The following is a 25,830-nucleotide window of genomic DNA, read 5'->3' on the forward strand; positions in this document are numbered from 1 at the left end:
AGTTTCCACCACATGAAGAACTCAAAATGCAGCACACAAAATTCAAAACGGTAAGTATATAAAGTAATGCCTGCATCTTATCTAGGGACTGACTAATGTGCAGAAATCACTGACAAGTTCTGATAAGAGGAAAACCAGATTTTGGAGTGATGTAAATGAGATTGAGATGCTACAGTCAAAAGAAACACTGCCCTCCCTCATTTATATCAATATACTGTAGTTTTCATGGTTTAAAATGGTAATTCTTTAAGGATCCATGTACATGTAGGTTAATGTACTATTAATATTTCTATAGGATGACCACAAGCATTTCATACCTGTTCCCAGGCAAATATGTGTTGATTGAAGTAGAACTGAATCTGTTCATTTGCAATGTTAATGCACAGCTGCTCAAATGAGTTCCTCTTGAAGTTCTCAAACCCAAATATGTCAAGAATCCCAATATTAAGACCATTGTCCTCTTCACTAGGGAGGATAAATAAAGACAAATATGTAAGACATTTTAAAGAAGAAATACGGGGCTTCTAGTGTAGCGGCATCAGGGTTAGAAAATTACACAGGAATTTCACATACAAACACTACATAGTATAGGTAAACTGTTCTGACATGACTAAAATAGTCAATGAACAGGGGTTAATCTTTCTAGTCTTTCTTTTCTTTCATAGTAAAGTTACTTTTTGCACAGATTCTCAAGCCGAGATTGTGGTAACGTGAAATACTTTAAAAAAATACATGCAGTTTTTCCATGCTTAGCTCGCATCTCAAAGGAGTCAGCATGATGAATGCCATTGCTTTCGATTTGGTGTTGAAATTTATTTTTATACCAAATTAAGTACTCTCAAACAAAGTCAATGTTGTGATTTATGAATACTAAACACTTTACTGCCAATTTAGTAGACTGTTTTGCTGAATCTAGAGAACTGAAGTGAGATTTGGTAACAATTTCGTGTCAAATGTCACTAGCAACAGATCTAGTGACTTGCATTATGGTAACCATGAATTTTAGATATGCTGTACAAATCACCACATTGTTAAGTGTTAGTAGTATATCCTTATACAATAAAATACAACCAGGATACTTTTAGTATCTTTACATTTGTGATGTATCTCCCTTTCACCTTGTTCATAGAACACATTACGAAGGCAAACATTTGTGTAATATTATTAAAATTTTCATTTGTTGCATACTGTATATAAGGGATGAACAATAAGATTACTGCATATTATATACTGTATTATTATAAAACACATAGTTACTGTTTGTTATGTATTATTACATTATTTAATAGATTTAAAACATAAAGATAATCTACTTTATTGCGTTTTATGTTTTAACAATCTGACAAATTTTGTTAAAGAAATGTTTTGAAGCTGATCCAGCAATTTTCAGACCCTGAAAGTTGACAACACTGGAACTAAAGCAGGCTTGTGGTCCTGTTCTGTCATATCCGGCATTTCTAGCCACTCTGCATTGTTGGCGCCCATTAGGCAATTAGCTGGTTACTACCAATAACAAAGAAAATAAAATACAGTGCGCAACAACCATCAAGAAAGTAAACAAAAACCCCATCAATGCCTTATTATAAGTTACCGTGGGTTTTATAATCTGTTTGAAAGACTGAGGTAGATGCACCTCATTAAAATTAACACCAAAGGGTTCCAGAGTGCCTCAACTCGGCCCGTTCCGTTGATAGATCACGCGGAGACTCTGAATCCCAGGATGGTGGGTTCCATTTGTGTTCTTATGCAGAAGCAGTAACAGAGGGATGGAGAATGTAAGGGTACTGCAGAGCTCAACTCCTGCAATAGATGCTACCTCTAGGAGCGCCACTGTGAGAGATGCGGAGGCTTACTGAGGAGGCCCTGGCCTCCGTTGGGCTGAGGTAGCGCCAAAGATGAGGGGATTGCTAACCGTTACATCCCAAGGGGGAGATGGGGTGCCGTCATTTTTGGGTATTCCACATTCAATGAGCAAAATAAACCGAGAGCTGAAATTGTCTGTTGAATCCAGAGATCTGAAGTGGGATTTGATAACAATTCTGTGACAAAAGTCACTCGCAGCAAACCATATCATATGGATATGGAAAACCATTAGATCCGATTTTTAAAATATATATGTATATATATCCATATATACAGTATATATCTATATATATCCATTTCATATGTACGGCAGAGAATTTTAGATATTAAAAAATCACCAAATTGTTTAGTATTATCCTCTGCAATGCAATTCAACCAGAGTACTTTCAGTTTCTTTACATTTCTGATATAACTCCCTTTCTATTGAGAAAACAGTAGATGACAAATCCCGGCGCTGTTCTGGTTCAACAGAGCTGCTCACTGTCCCTTTCTTACCTCAGCTGGGTGTAAGGCTTGAGTAATGTATTGATGCGGTTCACTATCCAGCTAAAGAGGCGGCCGAACAAGGCCTTGCCCATGGCGTCTCGAACCTCCGCGGCCTTCTCCACGGTGTTGGGCCGGACAATCGTTTCTCCTCGAGTGACCACACAGTGCGAGGTGAGTGCCTCCTGGAGCTCATCCGCCCGGATGTAGAGCAGAGATGCAGCTTCAAAAACGCAAAATGTTTGGGAAAAAAAAGCATTATTATTCTTTTAAAAATCTCTAGTCTCTCAATCTCTATAAATCTAATCAATACCTTTATTTTCTTACTGCTTCTTCCAATTCAGGTGGAGCCTATCCCAGAAAGCAACTAGTACAAGGCAGGGTACAGCCTGGACAGGACTCTGGTCCATCACAGGGCACACAGACACAGAGACAAACGCACACATACTCACACCAGCGCCAGTTTTCCTAGAAGCCAATTAACCTACCAGTATGTTCTTTGGGAAGAAATTAGAGGAAACCCACACAAGCACAGGGAGAACATGCAAACTCCACACAGACAGCACCCCAGGTCCAGAATTGAACCCAGGGCCCCAGCACTGTGAGGCAGCAATGCTCACCACTGCGCCACTATGCTGTCCTAGAGTAGATCTTTAGAGTTTTAAGACAGCTGAAGACGGAAACAAACTTTGAAAAGAGGCCCTTTGAACTGCCTGTATGATGGCTGGCCATGCACTGTACAGCTCACAAAAGATTTCTAGATAATTTCTATTTGTAAGGTCACTTTCTAAGGTCTTTTCTGAAAGCAATAATATTTTGTTCAAACACTATGAAACAAAGAACTCACCACTCTCAAGCATTGCGGTATTTGAGATATTGCTTTTGTCAGTCTGATGCTCGGAGGCGACTGATGTAAATTCAATATCACCTGCATTTAAAATGGCGGCCAGTATGCTGTAAACACTTCCCAGCTCCTGAACACACATGGGAAACATTATTAATGATGCAATTCTGTTCTCAAAAAGAATTTTCTAGAAAAGATTAAAAAAAGGGAAGAGCGTGGCCTCAAATAATGTCATTACACCTCTCAATCCCTCCAAGACAAAAGAAATCACAATATTTTGTTAGATGTTGTCAATGATCAGCTACATTTCTAGATTTTTACACACATGGTAAATTTCCCTGAATTCTGGTAATATTTCAGCACTTCGGTTGTTGTTTCTTAAGCTCCACATATTGTTATTACAATATAATTAAGTTACCCTTTATTCCCACAGCTATTAACCTGCTTAATTTGGACATTAAGACACAATATTTTTTGCTTTATATATTTTTTCACTGTGCGTGTATCTCACACACTAATGACCCAATTTCTTTATTTGTTTAAGCATGTAGGTTAATGGGTTCACATTGTGTTAAATGTATTTTTTATTGTGTTATGTCTTTTATCTGCTTGCAAAGCTAATTGCCCATCTGGGACAATAAGGGAAGTAAGTATTGGATCAGATATTACTGTTAAACAGTGCAAGGATTTAAAGTTGTGCTCAGCACTTCAGTGACATCCATCATACAGCTAGACATACAGTAGATAGTGTTGGGGGATTCAAAACAGCTCATTTTAAATACATATCAGAAGATGACTGCCACTTGGGCTGACTACCCTTGCTTACAAAATTAAAATATCTTCCCTCAACTGTAGTAATAGAGAATGGCATGTTATCTGTGACATCTGCCTTCTCATGCTCTTTCATGGCATATGGATTATCGTAGTGTGCTTCACATTAAGTAATAGCAAAATGCAGTGCACAATGTGTTTGATTTTTTTATTAATCGTGACATCTACTGTATATGTAAAATACAAAGCAAACAATGACACTATATTAAGTAAAAAATTAATTAATTAGAAGAGGACCAGACAAAATTATCATAGGTACCAGACACAGATTGTCTAATTAGGGAGCATTTCTGTGTCTGGTATTTTATTACACTAATTACAGAGCCTTGTCCTGCCTTGCGAAATGAAATCTACATAGATATTCATGCATCATCTCCTTGCCTGCAGCCACAAGAGTGCTGCTGGAGAAGTTCAGGACCTTTATCTTCTCTTGTTAGATAAACTTCCGTCTCAGTAATATCTCAGCTTCTAACCTTTGACTGGGTGTATGAAGAATTTAGAGGCACGCGTGGCAGATCGAAGCTTATTTTACAACTGTACAGGAGCAGCAGAGTTAAAAGCTTTCTAAAACGGACTTTATAAAGACACTGCAGCACTGCAGAGAGGGGAGGTTGTCACAGTTAACATGAGGCAGATGCAGTAATCCTTCAATTTCAAATGCTTTCATTAACAAAATATGCCAGGATAATAATAACAAGCAAGAAACTATTAGCTCACTGTTGGGATTGTGATTATATGATAAATGTTAATGACATACAGAACCCACAAGCAATTTGCTATTTTAAGCTTTTCGGTAAGCTGCGTTTAACTGTTTTATGCTAATTGTACATGTTTTTTCTACGTGATGATGTCAAAAAGGACTACTCATACAGTATATACTCTTTTGAAATAAGCAGTCTAAGCAAACAAGATTAACACTGTGACTAATAAAACCTTAATGGCAGTTGCCTGTGGACTTCTCTGAAAGAGCACAGCGCTTAATTTATTTATTTCTTGCATGAAGTAAATGAGCTCTTCTATATTTTTAAAAAGAGTGATCAACACAATGTACAAAAACACCTTTAAGTAAATGATGGGGAAGTTATGAAATACTAGTGAAGAATTAAATATTGTACGGTATACATTTTGAAACTACAGTTCAAATTAAACCAGTAAGTCATGTTTTTGCATTTGTTTCTCAAATCTGCCAGGCAAAGGGCTTTCTAGAATTTCCTGACATTTTTAATAGTTTTAAGAACAGAAGATAAGTAATGTACAGGTCTCTAAAACCATAAAAATATACATTTTGAGTAATACCACTGGATATTACTAAAATTTATCAAATATATCCAAAGAACTTCATAAAGAATAAGCTGAATCAGCCTAGACATCTGTTGCTAGACATTCTACATGCTTTCGACAAACCACAAGGCCATGTGGTAATTAATTTTATTTACAATATTTGAACATACCTCGAGTGTAAATCCTATGACTTTGAAGCACTGTTCAACTGAATCAAATTGCTCCTTATAAAATGCATTGTTCAAAATGTCAGGTACTAACTTAATGTGCTCACTTTCAAGGTACCTGAAAATATATAAAGAATGATACAGAAAGAATTACTATAGTTATTATTAAGAATAAAAGAGGAAGAAAGAAATACAACTTTAATGTTCCTGCAAAAATATGCTTTTCTCATTCTTACTTTGGAGTTTTGCTGTCAGACAGCTTGTAATGTGCTAGCTTCTTCCTTTCAGCCAGACCAGCATACAAATAATAAAAAATATGGAAGTTCTTCTCTCCTCTGTGAAGACAATAGGAAATCTTTAGTTACTTTTAGACATTTGGAGTTTAATTATATATTTCAGAAAGTGACAGGTAACAGTTTCAGTTTGAAAATGAAACACAGCTTACATTACAACAAATTTCCTTCTCATATTGGTAATTAACAGCAACATTTAAAAAATAACACAGTGCTTTGAAGTTTTCAATAATTAGAAGCAAAATTATTTTGTATTTTCCTGTGGAAAGCTGTGTTTCACCAGAGATGCCCATGGAATACATTTCTACTGTCTCTTTGGACTAATCTTTTCAACAGTTGGAAAAATACTAGACATTATAGTATGCTTAGAAAATGTCATTTAATGTTAATACATATTTTGTTTTTCCTTTTGGCATATGTACTTTTTTCATTCAAATAAAACACTTAAACATGATCAATCTTCTAAAGTCTGAACACAGCCTGTTTTCATCTATAAGCACAATTTATGGTCTTTACAGCTGACAACCCTGCATTTTAATCATCTGAACTTGCCTGCTTTTCCTAGGATTTCACAGCTGCAGCAATACTGTACAAAGTAGCAATGGGAATTGAGATAATTATTGCTAAATAAATATTGGATGACATATTACTGTATGTTTAATCATGAATAGTTCACAATTTTGTACAACTTACAAAAACCAATGTTAAAGTTATGATAAATTCCTTTTCAACATTTAATTTACGTTTTCTGTACTTTTAGAAAATGGATGGTTCAGTTGAACATAAAACTATTTTTTTAAGGTTACTTTATAAACAGTAGAATTTTTATTTTAATAAGATGGATTCAAGCCTGTATTTTTAACTTTGCTAATTTAAAAAATATTTTGGTCAATTTATAGCCAACATGGTTATAATGGAAAATAGTGTTTTTTCTTCTTGTAACATTTCAATACCTTCTGCAATATACAGTACTTATTTTATATGTAAAGAACTACCACATCAACAAAGTAGGACACTTTCTTATGTTAATCAACTTTCATTATACAGTAGTTGAGTTTTCTGCACTGAACAATTTTTAAAATAGATAACTACTTACAGTACATCTAGTAAACCAGATAAAACTGGTCTCTTTTATTCTCCAATACCAAGGCTGAAACATTTAAAATACACTTATGGGATTTTTTCCACAGAAAAAAGGAGTGCCCCATTAATGTTAATCAAGGATTAGAATTAAGTCCTGAAACTCTCAACATACAGTAAATCCTTTAGTAGATTTTTATTTGTCTAAATAAAACCTAGTTTTCACAAATAATAGGCTTGTAAGATCAACCTCTTTCTAAAAATGAAGTTTTGCATAACTGTGATTACTTGGGTGATGACACATTTCTGTGGGTATGAGCAATAAAGGAGGGATTAAAATTTTATTTTCAATATGTAAATCCCCTTTCTGAACAACTTGCGATACCAAAACATTTTGTTTGCAAAAAAAAAACATGGACTCCGAAAAAAGAAGGAATTCTTCATCTTGTAGTTGAATGAAGAGCACGCAAAAATACATAAAAATCGATATGAACAAAAAGGTCATTATGACGTGAAAAAAACAGTGAACCTCTAACACGGAAATAAGAAATAATATGAAGATCTCTATTTTGTAGACATCCTATTTTTGATCTAAAATTAATTTAACTCAATGACCTACAGTATCTAATCTTTCAGAATTACAGTATAATTCGACTACAGTACATTGCTACTAGTAGTCCATTTCTACTAGATTAAAGCTAAAGTGCATGACAAACAAAAGAGCCTCTATCAAGTACTGGGATTGTAATATGCTATTAATGTATAGTACTGTCTGTATCATTAATATCTTATACATTTCTCTCAACATTTTGATTAAGGTTTTTTGCAAATTCTACAAATAATGGAACCATCTTTCTTATGGCCCATTTCCCCCATAGCAAACATTGAGTTTTCCATTCTGAAGTCTCACTTGCCAGAAGTCAGGAATGATGAACTTTCATCAAATACAAAATTGAGATCAAACCCACAGGCCTTGCCTATAGCTATATGGAGAGGAGACAGATTCACTTATGAAAGATGTGTGTGTGACAGTAAATGTCTATACCTTCAAAAATAAAAACAAATAGTTGCTCACAATGAAAACCTGCTTAAAGGGAAATAATTCAGCAAATGTTGAAAACAAAGAAGAAGGCATAGAGATCGATTTTAGCTGTCTAGGGGAAAATGAAATGATCAATCGCTTCTTCAGTTTTTATTATAACAAGAAATCTTACAGCAATACCCGAGGTGCTTTATTGTCTAAGACGGAAGTATTAACATGCAAAACTTTCATTAACATTTAAAATGTAATAGTAAAACCCATAGAATAAGACTTCCATCTCTTATCGGAAAGCTTCTCATACTGGTGAGGGATGCAGCAAAGAGGAGCTTTTCTGGAAGTACAATGAGTTTAGCTCTGCCTTCTCCCACTGGGACTCTATCCCTGTCACTTGCAGCTCTGGGCTCATACAGCTCTGCCCTCTCCTGTCGGGACTCTATCCCTGTCACTTGCAGCTCTGGGCTCATATAGCTCTGCCCTCTCCTGTCGGGACTCTATCCCTGTCACTTGCAGCTCTGGGCTCATACAGCTCTGCCTGCTCCTGTCGTGACTCTATCCCTGTCACTTGCAGCTCTGGCCTCGTACAGCTCTGCCTGCTCTACTTGCTCCCCTCCTCAGGCAGCAGACAACTCCGCCACTCCGGGCTGTCTGGATCCCGGAGTGGGATGAAGTCACTTCTGTAGCTCACTCAGTGCACTGAGCGGTTACAGAAACATGCTGTAGGATGCCATGTGGGATGGGGAGCATCTGGTCTTCTCTGGAGGGGTTGGCAGTGCCTTGCAGGGCCATGGAGAAGAGGACAGTTTAGAATACCCAATCCAACCTAGGGTTAGGGTTAGCGTATCTTTAGGAGCTGGGGCAGAAACCAGAGCCGCTGATGAAAACCCACACAAGCACAGGTACAACCTCCAAGCTCCACACATGCAGCCACCCGTGGGTCGAATTGAACCCAGGGTTCTGCAGCCACAAGGGAGCCACGCTAACCGCTAAAGCACATCGCTGCAGTACAAGATATACAGTACACACTGTACTAAAGACTCACAGAGCTTGGTGGATGACCCTGGATTTCTCCAGAAGATATTCAGAGATCTGGGCTCCAACCACAGTACCACTGCATGTGAACTTCATTTCCAGGTATTTGCCAAACCTGCTGGAGTTGTCATTTATTACAGTGCAAGCATTTCCAAAGGCCTCCACTAGATTATTCACTAAGAGGATCTTTTCTTGAAGTGTTCTGTTGTTGGCCTATGAAGAAAAAAAATATCAGAGAAATAAAAAGCAAAACTGAGTAGAAGACTTGAAGAAGATGGTATTTTGAGTAGGGAACTCATCTTTTCATTTGTTTGCTAATGCGGCATTCAATTCCAGTCTGGAATACATCAATACTGGAACACAGTCAGTTCTAGTTTCAACAGATTGAGATATTCTACAGTATTGAATCAATGTTGCCTGGTGCACATTTTCTCCAATATGTATAGGTCAGAGTGCACATGTGTACAGGGAAAAGCTGGTTTAATTAGCGTTTGGCTTCAAACAATTTAAAACAATATAATGCTTTTGTCCTGGAAAATCTAAGACGGTCTACATTTTTTTTTTTTCATGGCTTGGTCTACCCTATCAGAGCTGTACCTTCCCAAGGACTGTGAGCTGCTGAACAAGGAGATGGGCACTCTCTGTCTTGCCAGCACCACTCTCCCCACTGATAACAATGCACTGAAAGAGAAGGACCAAAACAAAAATCCCGTCACTGTTGTTGTTTTGTTTTTCTAAACCACTGTATGTACGACTCCAGTTTATTGTTGATGGATATATTCTCTACCTGATCTGCACTGTAGGACACCATGGACTGGTAAGCTATGTCAGCAACTGCAAATATGTGTGGAGGATTTGCTGTGCGTTTGGCCCCAATGTAGATCTTTGAGCACTGTAACAAGAGAAAGTGAACAATACATAACGAAGTCACACACGATGCAAACCAAAGTTAAACCAAGTTCTGTCTTGCCCAAAACTAAAATACTGATGCTGCTTAAAAGTAACACAGAACAAATTGAGTGTAAATGGAGTTAAACCCCTCAGCAGTTTTTTAGCGAGATGGTTCATTGAGTGATTAAGTCAAAGCTAATGAGATGCAGCATCCTTTGAAAAGAAGGTTTAATAAATGGCTGTGGAGAACTTAAAACAAACCTGAGGGGTGTAGATATCCATCTTCTGAAAAGGATTGACTGCGATAAGGATATCTCCCACGTAGGTATAGATCTGGCTCTTGGAATAACGTTTCTGCAGCTGCTCTGCAACAGTGTTCTGATAAGAAACAAAAGTCATTTGAGCTTTTTAGTTGAATTTAAATTCCAAGCTGTATGTGCCTTTCCTTCATGCTTCTTTTTTATATCTTTAAAAGAGTGTTGTTGATTTCACAATACCCAAGACATGTTTTTATGCGTCAAAATATGCCACACAGACTAGTTTAATAAAACAATGCTACTTCATGTATCACAGCTTTGATTTACTCTTTTGTAGTGATTGTCAGAACGTGCATTATGGAAGGAAATAACTACAATCCAAAAAATGATCCTTAAAAACAAATGCTGTGACTTCATCAGAAACGGTCATGGTCATCTTTAAGAGCAGATAGTTTTTTTTAACAGACATTAAAGAAAACTGTCAGCAGACAAGAGGAACAAAAGACTACACAATTCTAAGTGATAAAAAATGAAAGTTGATGAAAGTAAAAAATTGAGTGTGTCAAGAAGAGATAAGCATTTATTGAAATGTCTTGTTCATTAATTAGAAATGTATAGTTTAAGCTCCATTATAACACATATTGACTGAAAAGCATAATCAATATATTTTTTAACATCTTGGGTAACAATTTTTTAAGGCACAGTGCTAGCCATAGTTCGTTGTTAATATAGGTTTAGGGTAGGTGAATGCAAAACTTCTTTCAAAAACACAGACACTTCAGGCAACTGCGGAATCCATTTATAATCTGTGCAGAACACACCTACAGTAACAATGCTAACAATGAAAATAACGAATGAATCAATGAATAAAAGCTAACAATAAAAAAATAACAGAAAACACTGACACTGATGCCACACTCAACACAGCATGGAAATGATAAAGTATCCTATCTTTTTCTTGTTTCTGTTAGATGCCTGCTGTTAATGTACTTGCCCCTGTCTCTCGCTGTTTGATATAATAGAGGCTGTGTGAGGCAGGCTTAGCGTAGTTCCCATCATTCCAAGGGCATGGAATCCTTAATGAGAACATTTTTAAATAATAATCCAACTCATGTGTTGATAGTGCCATAATGAAGGATGAGAAAACATTTGAGAGTTACAGATGATTCATGAGTTTCAATATTTCTATCACAGTAAGATGGATTGTATATTCAAGTCATTCAGGTTGTTTGTTTTTATTTATTCAGCACGTCACTTGTCAGCTGATGAATGCTTGCTAAAAATATATCAGCCCACAATATCTTTTGAAAATAGTCTTTATTGTGACAATTTTATACCAAAGAGCTGACTGTTAGTATGACTATAATAAAAATTACATAGGATATATACTGTAACATAGGCATATTGCAGGACTGAAACTACAAGTTTTCTAGCAGTTTGATTAAAGTAATTGCAAATTCTACAAACAATGGAACCATCTTTCTTACAGTCCATGTCCCCTATCGCAAACATTGAGTTTCTCATTCTGAATTCTCACTTGCCAGAATTCAAGAGTGATGAACTATGATCAAATACAGGTAAGTAATTGAGATCTAACTCACATGCCTTGCCAATAGCTATATGGAAGATAAGATTTATTAGCCATATACAATTTCTTGCATTAGGAATTTGTCTTTTCACATACCCCAGCTTGCTTTCCATGAGACACAGAGACAAGGACAGAAGCTTGGGGTCAGAGCACAGGGTCAGCCATTTATACAGCACCCCTGGAGCAGCTGGGGTTGAGGGGCCCAGTGGAGCAGGATTCCACTGCCAGCCACGGGATTTGAACCAGCAACCTTCCAGCCACAGGCACAGATCCTTAGCCATAGTGCCACCACTCTGCCTGGAAAGGGGCTGGATTCACTTATTAAAGTTCAGAGTGTGACATTTTGAAAATGGGGAAAGTAACAGGGGTAATAGATTAAGAGGAGACTGTTATGATGACATTGCTCTCCAGACATTCAAGAGTATGCAGTGTTCATTGGCACAGTGCATTGGCGATGGCCTGCGCAGTGTGGACTGGGCTCTCAGAGATATGCATGAAACTGTAGCTCAAATCCAGGGCCACCCATATACAGTACAGGCTGTTTACATGCATTTCAGATATTGTATAGATCCAGAATATTCAAAAATTATATATTTTCAAATTACTGTAGTACGATAAACCAACAGCACATCTTATCGTCTCACAGAGAGTGTAAAGAATAGAATTAGCACAAAGTTGTCATTGATCATGTTATTTCTGAGTGGGTGAGACAGTTGGATAGTAGTGAAATAGTTCTCTGTATTGTGTACGGCTATGTTTCTATAGGGTCGGGCAGAGGAAAAGAAGGGATTCAGTGGCTGGGGTACGAGAAAGAATCCATTCATTAGTGCAGGCTACTAAAAGATCCTAAAAGCCAAGATCCTTTTTCTACATTCGGCCATTTGGTCAATTGAGTTACAATTTAATTTGTTAATCTAATTCGTTAATAGGCCACTAATTCGTTAACAAAAGTGATGGCGAGGAGAAAGTCAACACAAGCATTGCAGTGAGTCGTCTGTAGCCAGAGTGTCGTGGCTCTTGAAGGAGACAACAAAGCTTCAGAGTTTACAAGAACAGAACACAAATTACACATGAATGGAGGCCCTTTAGACAGAATTAGCTAGTAGCGAATTCATCTCAGGATTTCAGTCATTTCTTGAAAGAAATCAGAGTATGAAGCTTTGTCAACGTAGACATCTCCCATTATAACTGTTTCACAAGTTGGGGAATGTTCATAAGTGGGGAAACTTTCAGGAATATCAAGAAGTTAACGAGGTCAACTAAAAATCTAAATGCAGTTTTGCTTTTCTATTAACAGAATACTTGACATAGATAAAAAGACTGTAAAGTGCACAATAATATTGCTTTGGGTGACACTCAAAGCTCTTCTCAGTGTTGTTGTAAAAGCAGCACTTTGGTGGTGATAAAAAATGATAGAAGATTTAAAAATCTGTTACTTATTTATGCCTCTATAGTTCTGATACTCTGAATACAATGATGAATATGTATACATTAACAGATAAGACTAAAGTCGCTTTGTATAAAACATCTAGCAAAATAAAATAAAACAACCAATTTTGATAGAAAATTATGATGTTAATGATTTTAATTTTTAATCAATCTCTTTTCACTGTGCAGGCCACATCATTAGCCTACAATCTGCATGTTTAAAAAGCAGATTTCCTGCATACGTCATGTGTGCTATACATGGTTAACTAGCACAATTTGAAACACTACACTTTAATTACTTACTTCATCGAGCACTTCTAAAGTGGCCAGGTCATCCACATTGTCCAGGTTGGAACTTTGGGACTTCATGTAGCTGCCTTTTTTGGTATGAATTCGCTCATGCCTAGAGAGAAAAATAAATCACTCTACATTATAATGTATCCACTTCATACTTTTTTGTACACCCTATTAGCTCTTGCACACGCAGTCAGATCATGAAAATGATAAATCGAACTTTATCTTGCTATTTATAATGTTCCTCTTTCCTGACCTTTGTTCTGTAGGCTCTCCCATTAAAGAAAAAAAACATTAAAAAGAGCTCCTAAGATGAATGTGATGGGATAATTACAAAGAAGCTTAACACTATTGAAATCAATGAAGCATTGTATTGTTTGTGTTTGTGTTAGATGAAGGTCCTTTGCTATAAGTTACTGAAAAGTTCCAGAGGATGCAAAAAAAAAAAACAAACAATTACAGCTTTAACAAAACTACTGTAGTGGAGTGGAAACGATTTAGTCAAGAAAGCATTTTTCTCTTTAGGTTAGATTGGGAAACTGCATTAGTGTGGAGCTGAATAAGTAGAGGCTAATTCTCTAACACTCTCTTTTTTCTGCTCTTCTCACCCTCCACTAAGCCTCATTTCCCTGCTATCTCCCTCACTTCACCACACACCTGAAAAAAGGATCCAAAACATTGCTTTACTTTATCCACTTATTTTCCATCTTAGAATTAATCTCTGCTGGTTCCAGTCTAATTTTTCTTTCGTGACTTGGGAGTCATGCAATGGGAAATTACTGCCCAAGATCTTACTTGTGACCTGATCTGTTTTAGCAACCTAAATAAAAAAACAGGGTGTTGGGTGTTGTTTCCTCTCTTTTCCAACTCGTTACTGGAGAAGACTTACACACCACATTGTGTTACTTGCACAGCTTATACACACTTCCGAATTGTGTAAGCTGGCAATGGCTGTACTGTCCAGGAGATTTTGTTTTGGTAATTTGTTCCTATTAAATTCTGATAGCATTTCGTATCAACAGCTGAAATGTAACATACAACTCTATTATTACATTCCCTTCATTTATTTGAGTCACCCCTTTTGAACCTATGTTTGTAATTTATTATGACTGGGCTGGTACAGTATTGCTTACAAATGAATCTGAAGTCTTGGGTAAAACGAGAACAAATCTAGACTTTTACATAGACACAGGAAAGCATTTTCTACTATTTTATTCGATTTGAAAAAATAAAGAACAAACTGGAAATAAAGCAGTTTGCACTGGATTCACCTACAGACCCCTAAAAAAAAAGCCTAAGTTATATACAGTACTTGTATTCACCTTACTTTTGCTGTCAAAAATCCATACACAAGAAGATTTTACTTGCGGTGCATGTCAGAGTGGTTCATACCTATCGTCAGCTTCTTTAGTTCACACTGAAAGTGACTTCTTCTTCGTTTTTAGATTTACAGGTTGTAGTGAGCGGCTAAAGTTCAATGAATGGTGAAGTAATAAATGTAAATATCATTTTTGGTGCAAATGTGAGTTGAATACAAACACCTAAAAGCTGGTTATAACTAGATTATAAGGAATTATTCCTAACAGCCACTGTTACTATTAAGACTAAAGTCTATGCAAGAAGGAAGCAGTCATCTGAAACTAATAAGGGCCCCAGGCTTATTAAACAACATCAAGATAAACATATAAACATACCTTTCATTACTGTCTGTGAATCTCTCTGAGTTTTTTCCTTGTTCTCTGTGCACAGAAAATGAAGGATTTTTTCCTTTCTTTTTACTAATGATGAGATACATAGGTTTCCTATCACATTCAGGATATCACATCATATGCATACTGCCTGTTTAGCTACCTATGACATAATAATAATTAGATAGCACACGTTCACTTTCTGTTATGCACGATATCCCTATGCTGTATATCCTATCCTACCCATGAAGCAGAAGTAGGACTACACCCTGGACCAAATACCAGTTCACTGCAGTGGTGTGCACATACTGTATAGGCAGAAGCAGACGGCTGCAATTCTGAGATAACTAAACCGACCAGCCTGCCTTTAGAAAGTGGGAAAGCATCTCAAGCACCTAGGGACAACCTTGAAAACACCACAAAAAAGCCTATAATGGAACCCAGGACCAAAAAGATATGAGGAAATAGCAAAACAGTCAAAACAGTGTTGCCCTGATATTTATGCGAATATTTTTTATGTATTTAAACTTTGCATCTGCTTTTGACTGATGGTCAGCCATTCTAAAAAAAACATTTTATTGTTCATCCATTTTAGATTTTCTTGCAGGAAAAATCACAATCTATTGCAAATTTGTCTACTGGATTTGCAAGGCTACATGTAGCCCTTAAAAAAGGTGATTACATCATTTTTTTACACTGTGCCATTTCATTTAGCCTTTCTGAGTAAAATAGTGCTTTAATGTGTAAAGAGAGCATGTATAAAATGACACTGTAAAAATAACCTACAAAAGTGCCCATTGTGAATGTCTATAAATTGTATTTCTGAGCATGTGTGTTAATGAGCAAGAAAACATTTATCATTCATTTGACACACGCAGTGGACACATCCAGGCAAGAAGAGATGTTTTAGTCCACTATAACATAAGACAGGTTAGAAAAAAGTAACTTATTTATAGCTATATAAATAAGTATATATATTTATTTCTTGAAAGAAGCCAGAATATCGACTTCAGCAACATATCTGGACAGTTTGTTCCATATTCTCACAACCCTTTGCATAAACTTTAGTTAACTACTGGGCTCATCAGAATTTAAATTTTAATAGTTATTATACTGTGCTACACTAAGCTGAATAAACTGAAATTTACAGTAAATAAAATAGCTGCATGTGTGAAAACAAAAATGCCCTTGTCTTATTAAATAACTTTTAAAAAACATTCAAAACGGTAAATAGATTTTCCTTTACTTTTCCATAAAAGACAAACTGAATACTGAAATATCTGGACAGGCAGTGAACTGGGGGCTAAAATTAATCTATAGGAGATAAGGAATAACTGAAGTCAGATGTGATACAGAACATGTATTTACAGTATAAATTTCAAGGACTAGAGCACATACTGTATATCTACATTTTAATTGAAAATATGCATGTTTCGGAATATACATGCTTCATACAGGCTTCTTTCTTAATAACAACATCGTAAACTTAGAAACATTTTTCAGACGTTAGCAAGTACAGTTGCAGGCATAAGTATTGTCATTCTGTAATTACAGAACATCTCAGCAACCTCTTGCTTGCACTGTATGAGTGCTCTTGCTTGCACTGTAATATTTACAGTAGAGCATACAGCAAATGCATTAATTACCCCTGCATGTGCTGACATTTATGTCCATAATGGCACCCAAGGTCAGTGAATATCTGTTATGTGTTATCAGGACACAATCTTAAAAAATATCTAACTTTCTTACACTTCAATATTTAAAAAAACAATACATTATAGATTAATATAAATAATCAATTAATTAATAAAATAAGTCTCTGGGGCACAGTTCTATCCTGTTTAGACATAATGCTGCTTCAGTAAAAGCAAAAAATTTAGTATTACCCCTCAAAAATCCAATAAACCTATTTCTGCAGTACATACTGTACTTGTTGAGGTATTTGTCTGATACATATTCCTCTCAGTCTGCAAGGTTGTTTTCCGATTCGAAACCAGCCTGTTGTTCTGATAGTAAAGGCTGCTGCACTAGTCAAATGGAGTACTGTACTGTACCTCGTCTTCTCGATGACTCCCATTTGCTGATGGAGGTCAATGAGCTCCATCAGCTGCATTTGTAGGATCTTCTCTTTCCCCCCAATCTGCTTGATAAAGGCATGCTGAAGAAGGTCAGGAACATGGGGTCGCTGCTCAAAGTCTTTAATCAGGCACCTTTTTGAACAGAAGAGCACAGACATGAGAAATTGTAAACATTACCAACTGAGCGCTCACGGTACATATCACACTCTTCTTTAGAGCGAGGCCAATGTTGTTGCTGTACTCTGAAGTTGCAGTTTTATTTTTGAAAATGAAACTGTACATAATGGCTCAGCAAAGTGTAGGGGAAGATAATCAATCATGTACAGTGTATATTTAGGTTTGATACAACAATTCACTATTTGGACATACTGTATAGAAAATTATGGATCAACAATCATATGTCCGAGGAATGAAAATGCATAAGGCTTCTATGGTGAAATAGAAAGGAACAAAAATGAGTCTTTAGTACTTCATTCTAAAGACATGCAATTTCTAGAGACACACCAAATTTTAATGTGGCACAGTGGCATGTGGGCTAGTGCTGCAGATTCTGCAGTTTTGGGGCCTAGATCAGATTCTGGGATGCCTTGTGTGGAATTTGACAGTTCTCCCCATTGCTGTGCGAGTCGTTGCCAGGCACTTACCGTAGGTAACCTTCCACAGTTCAAACAAATGCCAATTGACGTTTCTAAACTGTCCCCCCGCACACCATGTGTGTGCAACCTGTGATGGTCTGGTTTTTGAAAACAGGTCAGTGTGCAGAGCACCGTGGAGCAGTGATTAGGGGATCTGCACTCCTAACTGGACGGTTGTGAATTCAAATCCAAGTTGAGACACTGCCATTGTACCCTCGAGCATGGTACTTCACCCAAATTGCATTGGCCAAATAAGCAAATGGAAATAGATATCAAATTATACTGGCTACACTGTCATTTACTATATCTTAAATGCTGAAAACATTTTCTCTGTCATTCATTCTGTATCTATGCTACTATTAAGTAAAATACTGCTATTGAATTGTAATCTGGTGAGGTGCCTCAGAAACATCAGAGGGTTACTACAGGGATCGGTATAAGACTGCTGCTCGTCCTTATAAGTGACTTAGTCTCAAGTAGAGCCTATTGCTCCTGAAATGTGCAGATAATTGAGAAGTATTGGAGTTATACTGTACATACTTTGCAAAGGCTCAAGCAATACAAGAGGATTTACACATTATTCTAATCTGGAAAAACACCAGGAAAAAAATCAACAATGACATAAAGTAAGAAACATGTACTGTAGGACTGACAACAGGAAATGGTTTTCATGGACAATTATTGATGTTTTGAATAAGCTAAGAAATTAGCTTATTGACTCCATGGGATCAAAAATATCGATAGAAAGATCTCCTGAATAGCTTTTTCTTAAGTTCTTATTTGTGTTTAGCACAAATAAGCAATCAATGCAGGGGCTGCATTTAATTACTTGATTTGAGACAATAGTAATACAATGACTGTGAATTATTTTAATTCTTCAAAACCTGATGTTTATCATCATTTCTGATGTTTATGTTATCCCTTCAGGATGTGCCTACATCCTGGTGACAATTTATCACTTTTACAAATGAAGATGAATGATTCTTGCAAAAAAAAAAATATAGAGCATAGAATTATTTAACAATTTCACCATTAAGGTAAATGTGTGAAGCTGTGTTGGTCACACAAAAGTTACACAGACAAAAGACCAGAAAAGACCATTTTCATAATTATACCTCTTAATCTGTACAGGCAAAAGCACTCACTTGTAAATAAAGTCATTAAAATCCGCAGACCACAGCTCTGGCTGATGAAGGCTTGGAGGTGGATTTCTGTGAAGATCAATTCATAGATCAGTTTGAACAGTATCTACACAAAGAAATCACAATGTGTAAGGTGCTTAAGAAAAACTGAAATCAATTCTTTCACAGCTAAAAGGCTTGAGATAAAACTGTGCTTTGTTCTACTCTGTTGCCCTTCTAATTATTCAGAGTGCGAGAAACATCAGTATGTTGAGAGAAAAACAAGTTTAGCTTAATGTCCTGTGCATTGCTTACTCAGCTTCTAAAGTTATCAACACACCATAAGCTATTAATCTGCAGCCACACAGACTTTCAGGTTATTGGTATTGAGAAAACATGTAACAAATGTTTTTTTTTGTGGAAATTAGTTCCCCAAAAAGTAATTCAACTTTTTTGAGCAAACAAAACTTACAAGACAATACCCTCTAAGGAACAATATTATTCCTATTGTTTGATTGAATTATTTAAGAAAGATCCTGTTTCATCTTCAGATCACCAAGTACTACAGAATGGTGAAAATAATTGTGTCTGTGTGTTTTTTCTGTCTGCTAAGAGTAGTTAATTATGTTAATGGAATGCATCTCTTAGATAGCATCACATTTAAGACTATATACTGTAGATACATACAAGTATATGAAATTACTAAATGGAATTTGTTTTTCACATTTGGTTCAGAACCTGACTTGTCTGCTGGTCCCCAAAAGGTAACTAAACCTAAAATAAAATAAAAAAAAAGTTCAAATGGTGGTACTTTTCCTAAACAGAATAAAGTGCACTATCTACAGTATGCTCAGTCATTAATAACAACCTTTAAAAGTTTTAGGTAGATTAAAACATTTCTGACCGAGTTTATTGCACATTTCCCATGCCTTCATTTTTAAAATACATGATGTTTTGTCTTTTTGTTGAACATCATTACTGGCTGAAGGATGTTTAAAATCAATGTTTATGGTATTCTATCAGAAAAGAAAGGAACTGGAATAGTTCAGGATACAAAACAAGAAACCAACAGCAATATTTGCCCAAACTTTCAAGATTCACGTCTCCATGCTTACCAGGTTAAAATAATTTGAAGTGATTTTGTCATATTTATCTGCACCCCTTTGCAAAAAATGCAACAGATATTGTATACATGCCTGAGATTTAATTCCCCAACATAATCATTTAAGAAAGATGTATAAAATAATCAGAAATTACTTCCTAGTAAATGCAAAAAAGTTCCAGGAGATACAGTAGTAGGTGAATTTTTTTTTAATGATTGTGTCTAAAACAACATCTGACCAGCTTTCTATACTTGTGATATAAACACTAACCACATCAGACTAGCACATCAGTAAGCACATACTGTAAATGTAATACCTTGCATTACCCAAAGAAGCGATCAAAACTGTTATTCTCTTTACTAACACAACAAAATAAAGATAAAATAACCTTTGTCTTCCAAGACACCCTTTTATTTTCTCATATAGAAGATCTTGTACTGTTGTTTGTATATTTCATTTTCTATGGTTTTATAATGAGATTGAGGGAGAGCACAATATCACTCTTCATGTTGACTTAAACGTTGCAAATAAGGGCAGACTGTTCATCAGTTTGGCCTGTTGAGTTCGCTGGACACTTCAGTAGCCAGTAAATCTAAAATTTCCTCCATCCATCCATCTTGTGCTGGAATTTGGGCCTCAACTACCAAGCTGGGAAGATGTTCCAGACACCGTCTGCTCTTTGTATAAAGATATGTTTCCTGTTCTCTCTCCTAAATCGGTCCCCATGTCCTTTCACTACTGAGTTAAAAATAGCCCACTGATGTGGTTCCATTTATACCCCTTAGCACTTATATATTTAGACCAAAGCTCTTCCCAATCCCCTTTGTTGTATACTGAATAGATTAACGACCTATAACCAGTGTGTTTAATCCACCCCCAGACCAGGACTCAGGGTAAAGCTTTATTTTTAGGAATCACCATGCAAGCCATGTGTTACTTTTTCAGAGGTGGTGTATCAGTTCTTAAATGATGGACAGCACCCTTATAAAGGTTAGCTGGGTACGTATTACATTTCTTTCTTAATGTATACAATCCAAGTTGCCCACTTAGTTCACAGAATGCAGGTCTTCTTCATATTCCACACATTGATAAAAAAACAAACAGTTGGTGGTAAAGCCATGAGTTACAGGGCCCCTAGCTTATGTCTCCCACCCCATGTTCGGGATGCCAAGTCAAGCTCAGTTTTCAAATCCTGACTGAAAACCTATTACTTCAGCCTAGCCTACTCACACCTTACATTATAGCCTGCTGCAACCATGGCTGCTGGTGCTGCTGTGCATGCCATTGTGTGTCTCTGTGTTGGCCCACCAGGAGATACATCTGTTCTGACCAAACTATCCTATTCTCCTGCCCACATGTCCGGATGGCACCCAGGCTGGGCACCATCTGAGTTGGAAGCAGCATCACTGCCATGGATCCAAGAGGGACGTCGGGGATATAGCTATCGTTTAGGAGGATTATGCCGGTCAACAGAGATCTGCATGGAGTACTGACACACAGAAGACATGATGGATGGATTAATACCTTTATTCATTTTTTTCCCTTTTTTTTATTGTATAATGTTAGTATGCCCAAAGGGGTTGGGCAGCCAGTTGACAAGTTGAGGTTTTTTTTCTCCTTACTAAGGAGTTTTTGGTTTCTCTCCTCCGTTGTCTTCTGGTCTTTTCTGTTCTGTATTCACAACATGTATGGTCACTTGCTTTCTTAAGCGCCTTTGGACAACCTTGTTGTGAAAGGTGCTTTATAAAAATAAATTGAATTGCACTGTTGTGTTTCAAGAAGTAAAGACTCAAAGAATGTCAGAGCTGAAGTAATTAAACAGATCAGATCAGTAGTAGGGTACAAAATAACACTTAAGTCTCTGAATATTTCTGTAAACACAGATTACTCAATCCTCTCAAATAAAACGCACTAACTATCAGTTAGTTTAGTGTATAAAATATATATCTAATAGTATATAGTACATTGCAAGATATTTTACTTTGATAAACATTTTGCCTGTTTTCCAAGCCACTTTTTTGAGAATGGCAAAAATCCTACTGAAACAGGATGCTGGTTTCCTTTATCGGAATACATTTTAATTTCTATAATTATATAGGGGATTCACAATAATTTTTTCGGTTCCGTAGCTCTGATCCAACTCAACAACAACTTCAAAAAACACACACAATTTGGATTCAAACAAAAAATTGTGATTCTAAATGTTATATATACAGGCATCTGTCTGCAAAAATATAGCCTGATATTTGAGTCATTGGATACAGATAGTGTACAATTACCCAACACATTGCGAATCTCCTGAAGGGCTTTTTATGCAAGTGGTCAATTAAAAGGTATCATAGTGTTTAAATAAGACCGAGTAATGCGAAAGTAAAAAGGGCAATAGTTCTCATAGTTCTTCCATGGCTTTACCAATCACTGGTCATGAATCTCATACCTTATGAATGATATCTGCACAATCCCCACTTAGCCCATAACCTGTAAATCATACAGTGTTTCTATGTTAATACAGGTACATTAAGCCACAGTTTTGACCAGTTCTGAAGGTTTGGCTGACACAGTGCTTGAAGTGGTTGTTGATTTCAACTTAATATGGTTAGTAGAGTGCTTGCTTCATTGTAAATTTATCATCTTGCCTTACGAGTCAAGATTATATTTACATTATAGCATGTATGGGCATGTATGAAGAGGAAAATTGTGCTCCATGTGTTAGGGTTACAAAAACACAATACTGTGAGCTCTATTAATATTATGGTCCTGATGGAAACGCTTAAATTTAGAGAATGTGAAATCCAGATTGACTGTACTGTAGGTTAAAAATGTAACTTCACAGTAATTGTCCTCTTTTTGTCTGGGCTCATACTGAATACTGCATATCTCTCATACAAGACTTCAACAAAATATCTCAACTTACTTTGTTGAATCTTTAAAATTAGTAGAAAACTATCCCTAACCCTAACTCCACCTTCCACCCTTTCGAAGTTACCCAATTGTACAAATTGACTTTTAAACGCTTATTACTCAAGATAGGGTTGCAATGGAACTGAATTGTCACCTTAAAATGTTTAGTACCATGTTTGCTTTATTGCACATTTATCATCTTGACCTACCAGTCAATTTTGTATTTAGATTAAACCACGTTTTGTAATTGTATGAAGAGGAGGGCTGTGCACTGGGTGAAGAAAAGGTTAGGGTTATAAAAAATTAAAGGTCCGATTGACTTTATTTTCATCTTTAACTTCAGTGTAACTTGTATCTCTGATATTCACTGACCTCATACTGGATTTATACCTAAAACCAGACTTTTTAAATTCAATGGAGGATAAAAAACACTTAATCCATAAACATATTCTATATTAAATCATTAATATTACTTTGTTGGATCTCTCTGGTAGGATAACTAACTCTAACCCTACAGTAGCTCCACCCTAAAACTGTCCCAAATCCAAATTATTTTACAGTCATTGGCTTTTACATACTGTAGATTACTGTAAATAGGTGGAACCTATGGTCCATGTTTTCCTTCTACTGTTGAGAGGGAACAACAATACGTTTTCAGCAATAACTTTCCTACAGTACCTGTAGTCTATTATTTGTACAGAAAACCTCAACAAAATTCTTGGTTAAATAAAAACACCACTCTTTCTATAAATGTGGCCCAGAATGAATCCTCAATATTACATTGTTTGATCTAACCTTTTCTCTGCCCTAAAACTTCCTCATGTCCAAAGGGCTCTAAACCTTTAATTTCCCTTTGTTGTGCAGTACAACTGAGTTGATTATTCAAAATACGATTGCACAAGACCTAATATGCCAACTTTGGATGATTTGGACATGAGGAAGCTTTAGGGCAGAGATAAGGTTAGACCAAACAATGTAATGTCGATGATTCATTCTGGGCAACATTTATAGAAAGAGCGGTGTTTTTATTTTAACCAAGATGTGTGTCTCATGGACAGCAAGCTGGGGTATGTGAAAAGACAAATTCCTAATGCAAGAAGTTGTACAGTATATGGCCAATAAAGTGATCTTATCTTTGTACAGTGCTTAAACCACTGCAAATATATCACTTTTTCTTTGCCTTGGGAGTTCAGCACACAACACAAAAGAACAGTTGTGCTCCTTTTTTCTAGACAGTAGCCTTTAGAATATTCAAATGCAGAATCTATTCCACCTTGGTTATTTCCTACAGGCATAGCTCAATGTTCTTATTGCACATAATATGCACACCTATTCAAAATTCACAGCTTTTACAAGCCTTGTATTGTTGGTGTGGAATCATTCCAACTGATACTTCCTTTAGCTTATATTGTTTGTGTTCTGAAAACAAGCATCCATGTGAACAACATGTTATGGTAATGCTACCTTTAAATCCCCGTGCTGTCTATTCAAGTCAAATCTCTTTTGATCTTCTGGAGTACTTTCAAAACGTTAAAACAACAAATTAATTCACTGACTAACAAACACAGAAGGGACTATGCTAGGATTCCTTGTACCAATAAAAATAAACGAGAAGAGCAATTCAAACAAGTGTTTACAAGGCTTATTGTAGGGGAGTCGTGAATGCTGTATGAATGCAACCTGATGAGTCCTCTTAACTGAAGCCCCCAAGCAGCACTGTAGAACAGCAACAATGGTTTGTGACCCAATTAGAAAGAAATGTCTCAGGCTTCAAACACTCATAATTGATACTGTTGTGCTGTACAGAATCCAAATATGAATGGATAATGCTTTAGCTTCTGAAACAGCCTGAAAAACAGATGTATTTTTATGGAGATGGTTCAGAATAATAAGAGATGGAACAGTTATCTAACAGATTATGTATTAACACTAAGCTGTACTAAGACAAACAAAACCATTAAGAGCCAGAATGTTTTCTGTTTTTTTTTAGAAAATGGGAGTACATTTCTAAGTGGTACTGTAGGGATTTTCAGTTATGAATGTTTTGTGTGTTATATTTTAAAGAAATGTTAATACAAATATTTCTTAATCTGGATTTCTCTAAAATAGGAAAGTCTTTACCAAAAAGTCTTTACAAAAATGTCAGGTATCTTTACAACAGCAAAGGCTGTACAGATATCTTGGTTCCATTTAAAAAAATATTTAAACAGGGCAGCACATAGGACAATAAGGGTAAGTTAATGTCTGTGCCTAATTTTTTAGACATTTCTTACCATTCTTTTAATCTTATTACAATCTTTACAAAAGAAATAAGAAAATAGAAATACAATTTTTTTGACTTTGTATAAAATGTTTCTGATAATGAATAAAGTTTGCAAAAGTTTTAAACTGCTATATTTTATCTACATGAGATTCACACATCATCAATTAGTGGCTTAACAGCTCACTAATTCTTTTTAAAGACCATTGCAACAGTTTAGTTGGAATAGGAGATGTATATTTTAATTGCCTTCAATTGTGGCTGCAATAGTGAATTTTCTTTTCCTTCACACACATTATAATAATTATACAGCATGTCAGAATAATAGGAAAGGTATTCACTTTTAAATACTTAAAGCCCTTCAGTGACTGTAGCGTACTGTTGTCTTTTCAAATTTGAACTGCATTGGAGACAAATTTAAGGAAACAGAAAATAATTTCAGACATCCCAAAAATAGCATTTACATTTTGTTGAAAGCTGAAATAGTTACATTACCGGTGGCCAAGTGCAGAGCATTCCAGACCTGTGCAGTGTGCTCTGTTAGAGTACAAGTCACAACTACAGTACAAGTAGAAAGTATCACAAATTGGGTGTGACTTTAAAGACTTTAAAGACTTTAAAACTAGAAAGAAGGAAGGAATCTTGACTCAACTCGTGTTTTTTTTCCCACTTG

The 25,830-nt window shown here is 36.1% G+C and overlaps 1 protein-coding gene across 9 annotated transcripts in view; it reads right to left on the reverse strand.

Moving 5' to 3' along the window:
• myo3a (myosin IIIA) overlaps positions 1-25,830 on the reverse strand; it is a 95,136-nt gene that overhangs the window by 29,196 nt on the left and 40,110 nt on the right. For 6 of the 9 annotated variants that reach the window (XM_015353912.2, XM_015353911.2, XM_069191272.1 and 3 more), the window contains exons 8-20: positions 18,918-18,983; positions 17,114-17,269; positions 15,066-15,110; positions 13,381-13,480; positions 10,066-10,182; positions 9,701-9,805; positions 9,511-9,594; positions 8,924-9,126; positions 5,706-5,804; positions 5,473-5,587; positions 3,194-3,320; positions 2,359-2,569; positions 318-465 (exon numbers count right to left, since the gene is read on the reverse strand). In XM_015353912.2, the coding sequence (XP_015209398.2) occupies positions 318-465; positions 2,359-2,569; positions 3,194-3,320; positions 5,473-5,587; positions 5,706-5,804; positions 8,924-9,126; positions 9,511-9,594; positions 9,701-9,805; positions 10,066-10,182; positions 13,381-13,480; positions 15,066-15,110; positions 17,114-17,269; positions 18,918-18,983 (1,576 nt within the window). The remainder of the gene's footprint in view (positions 1-317; positions 466-2,358; positions 2,570-3,193; positions 3,321-5,472; positions 5,588-5,705; positions 5,805-8,923; positions 9,127-9,510; positions 9,595-9,700; positions 9,806-10,065; positions 10,183-13,380; positions 13,481-15,065; positions 15,111-17,113; positions 17,270-18,917; positions 18,984-25,830) is intronic. The other 3 variants (XM_015353915.2, XM_015353913.2, XM_069191273.1) reach the window with 1 other exon arrangement.

This window comes from Lepisosteus oculatus, chromosome 6, assembly GCF_040954835.1.
Source record: "Lepisosteus oculatus isolate fLepOcu1 chromosome 6, fLepOcu1.hap2, whole genome shotgun sequence".
Classification (NCBI taxonomy): domain Eukaryota; kingdom Metazoa; phylum Chordata; class Actinopteri; order Semionotiformes; family Lepisosteidae; genus Lepisosteus; species Lepisosteus oculatus.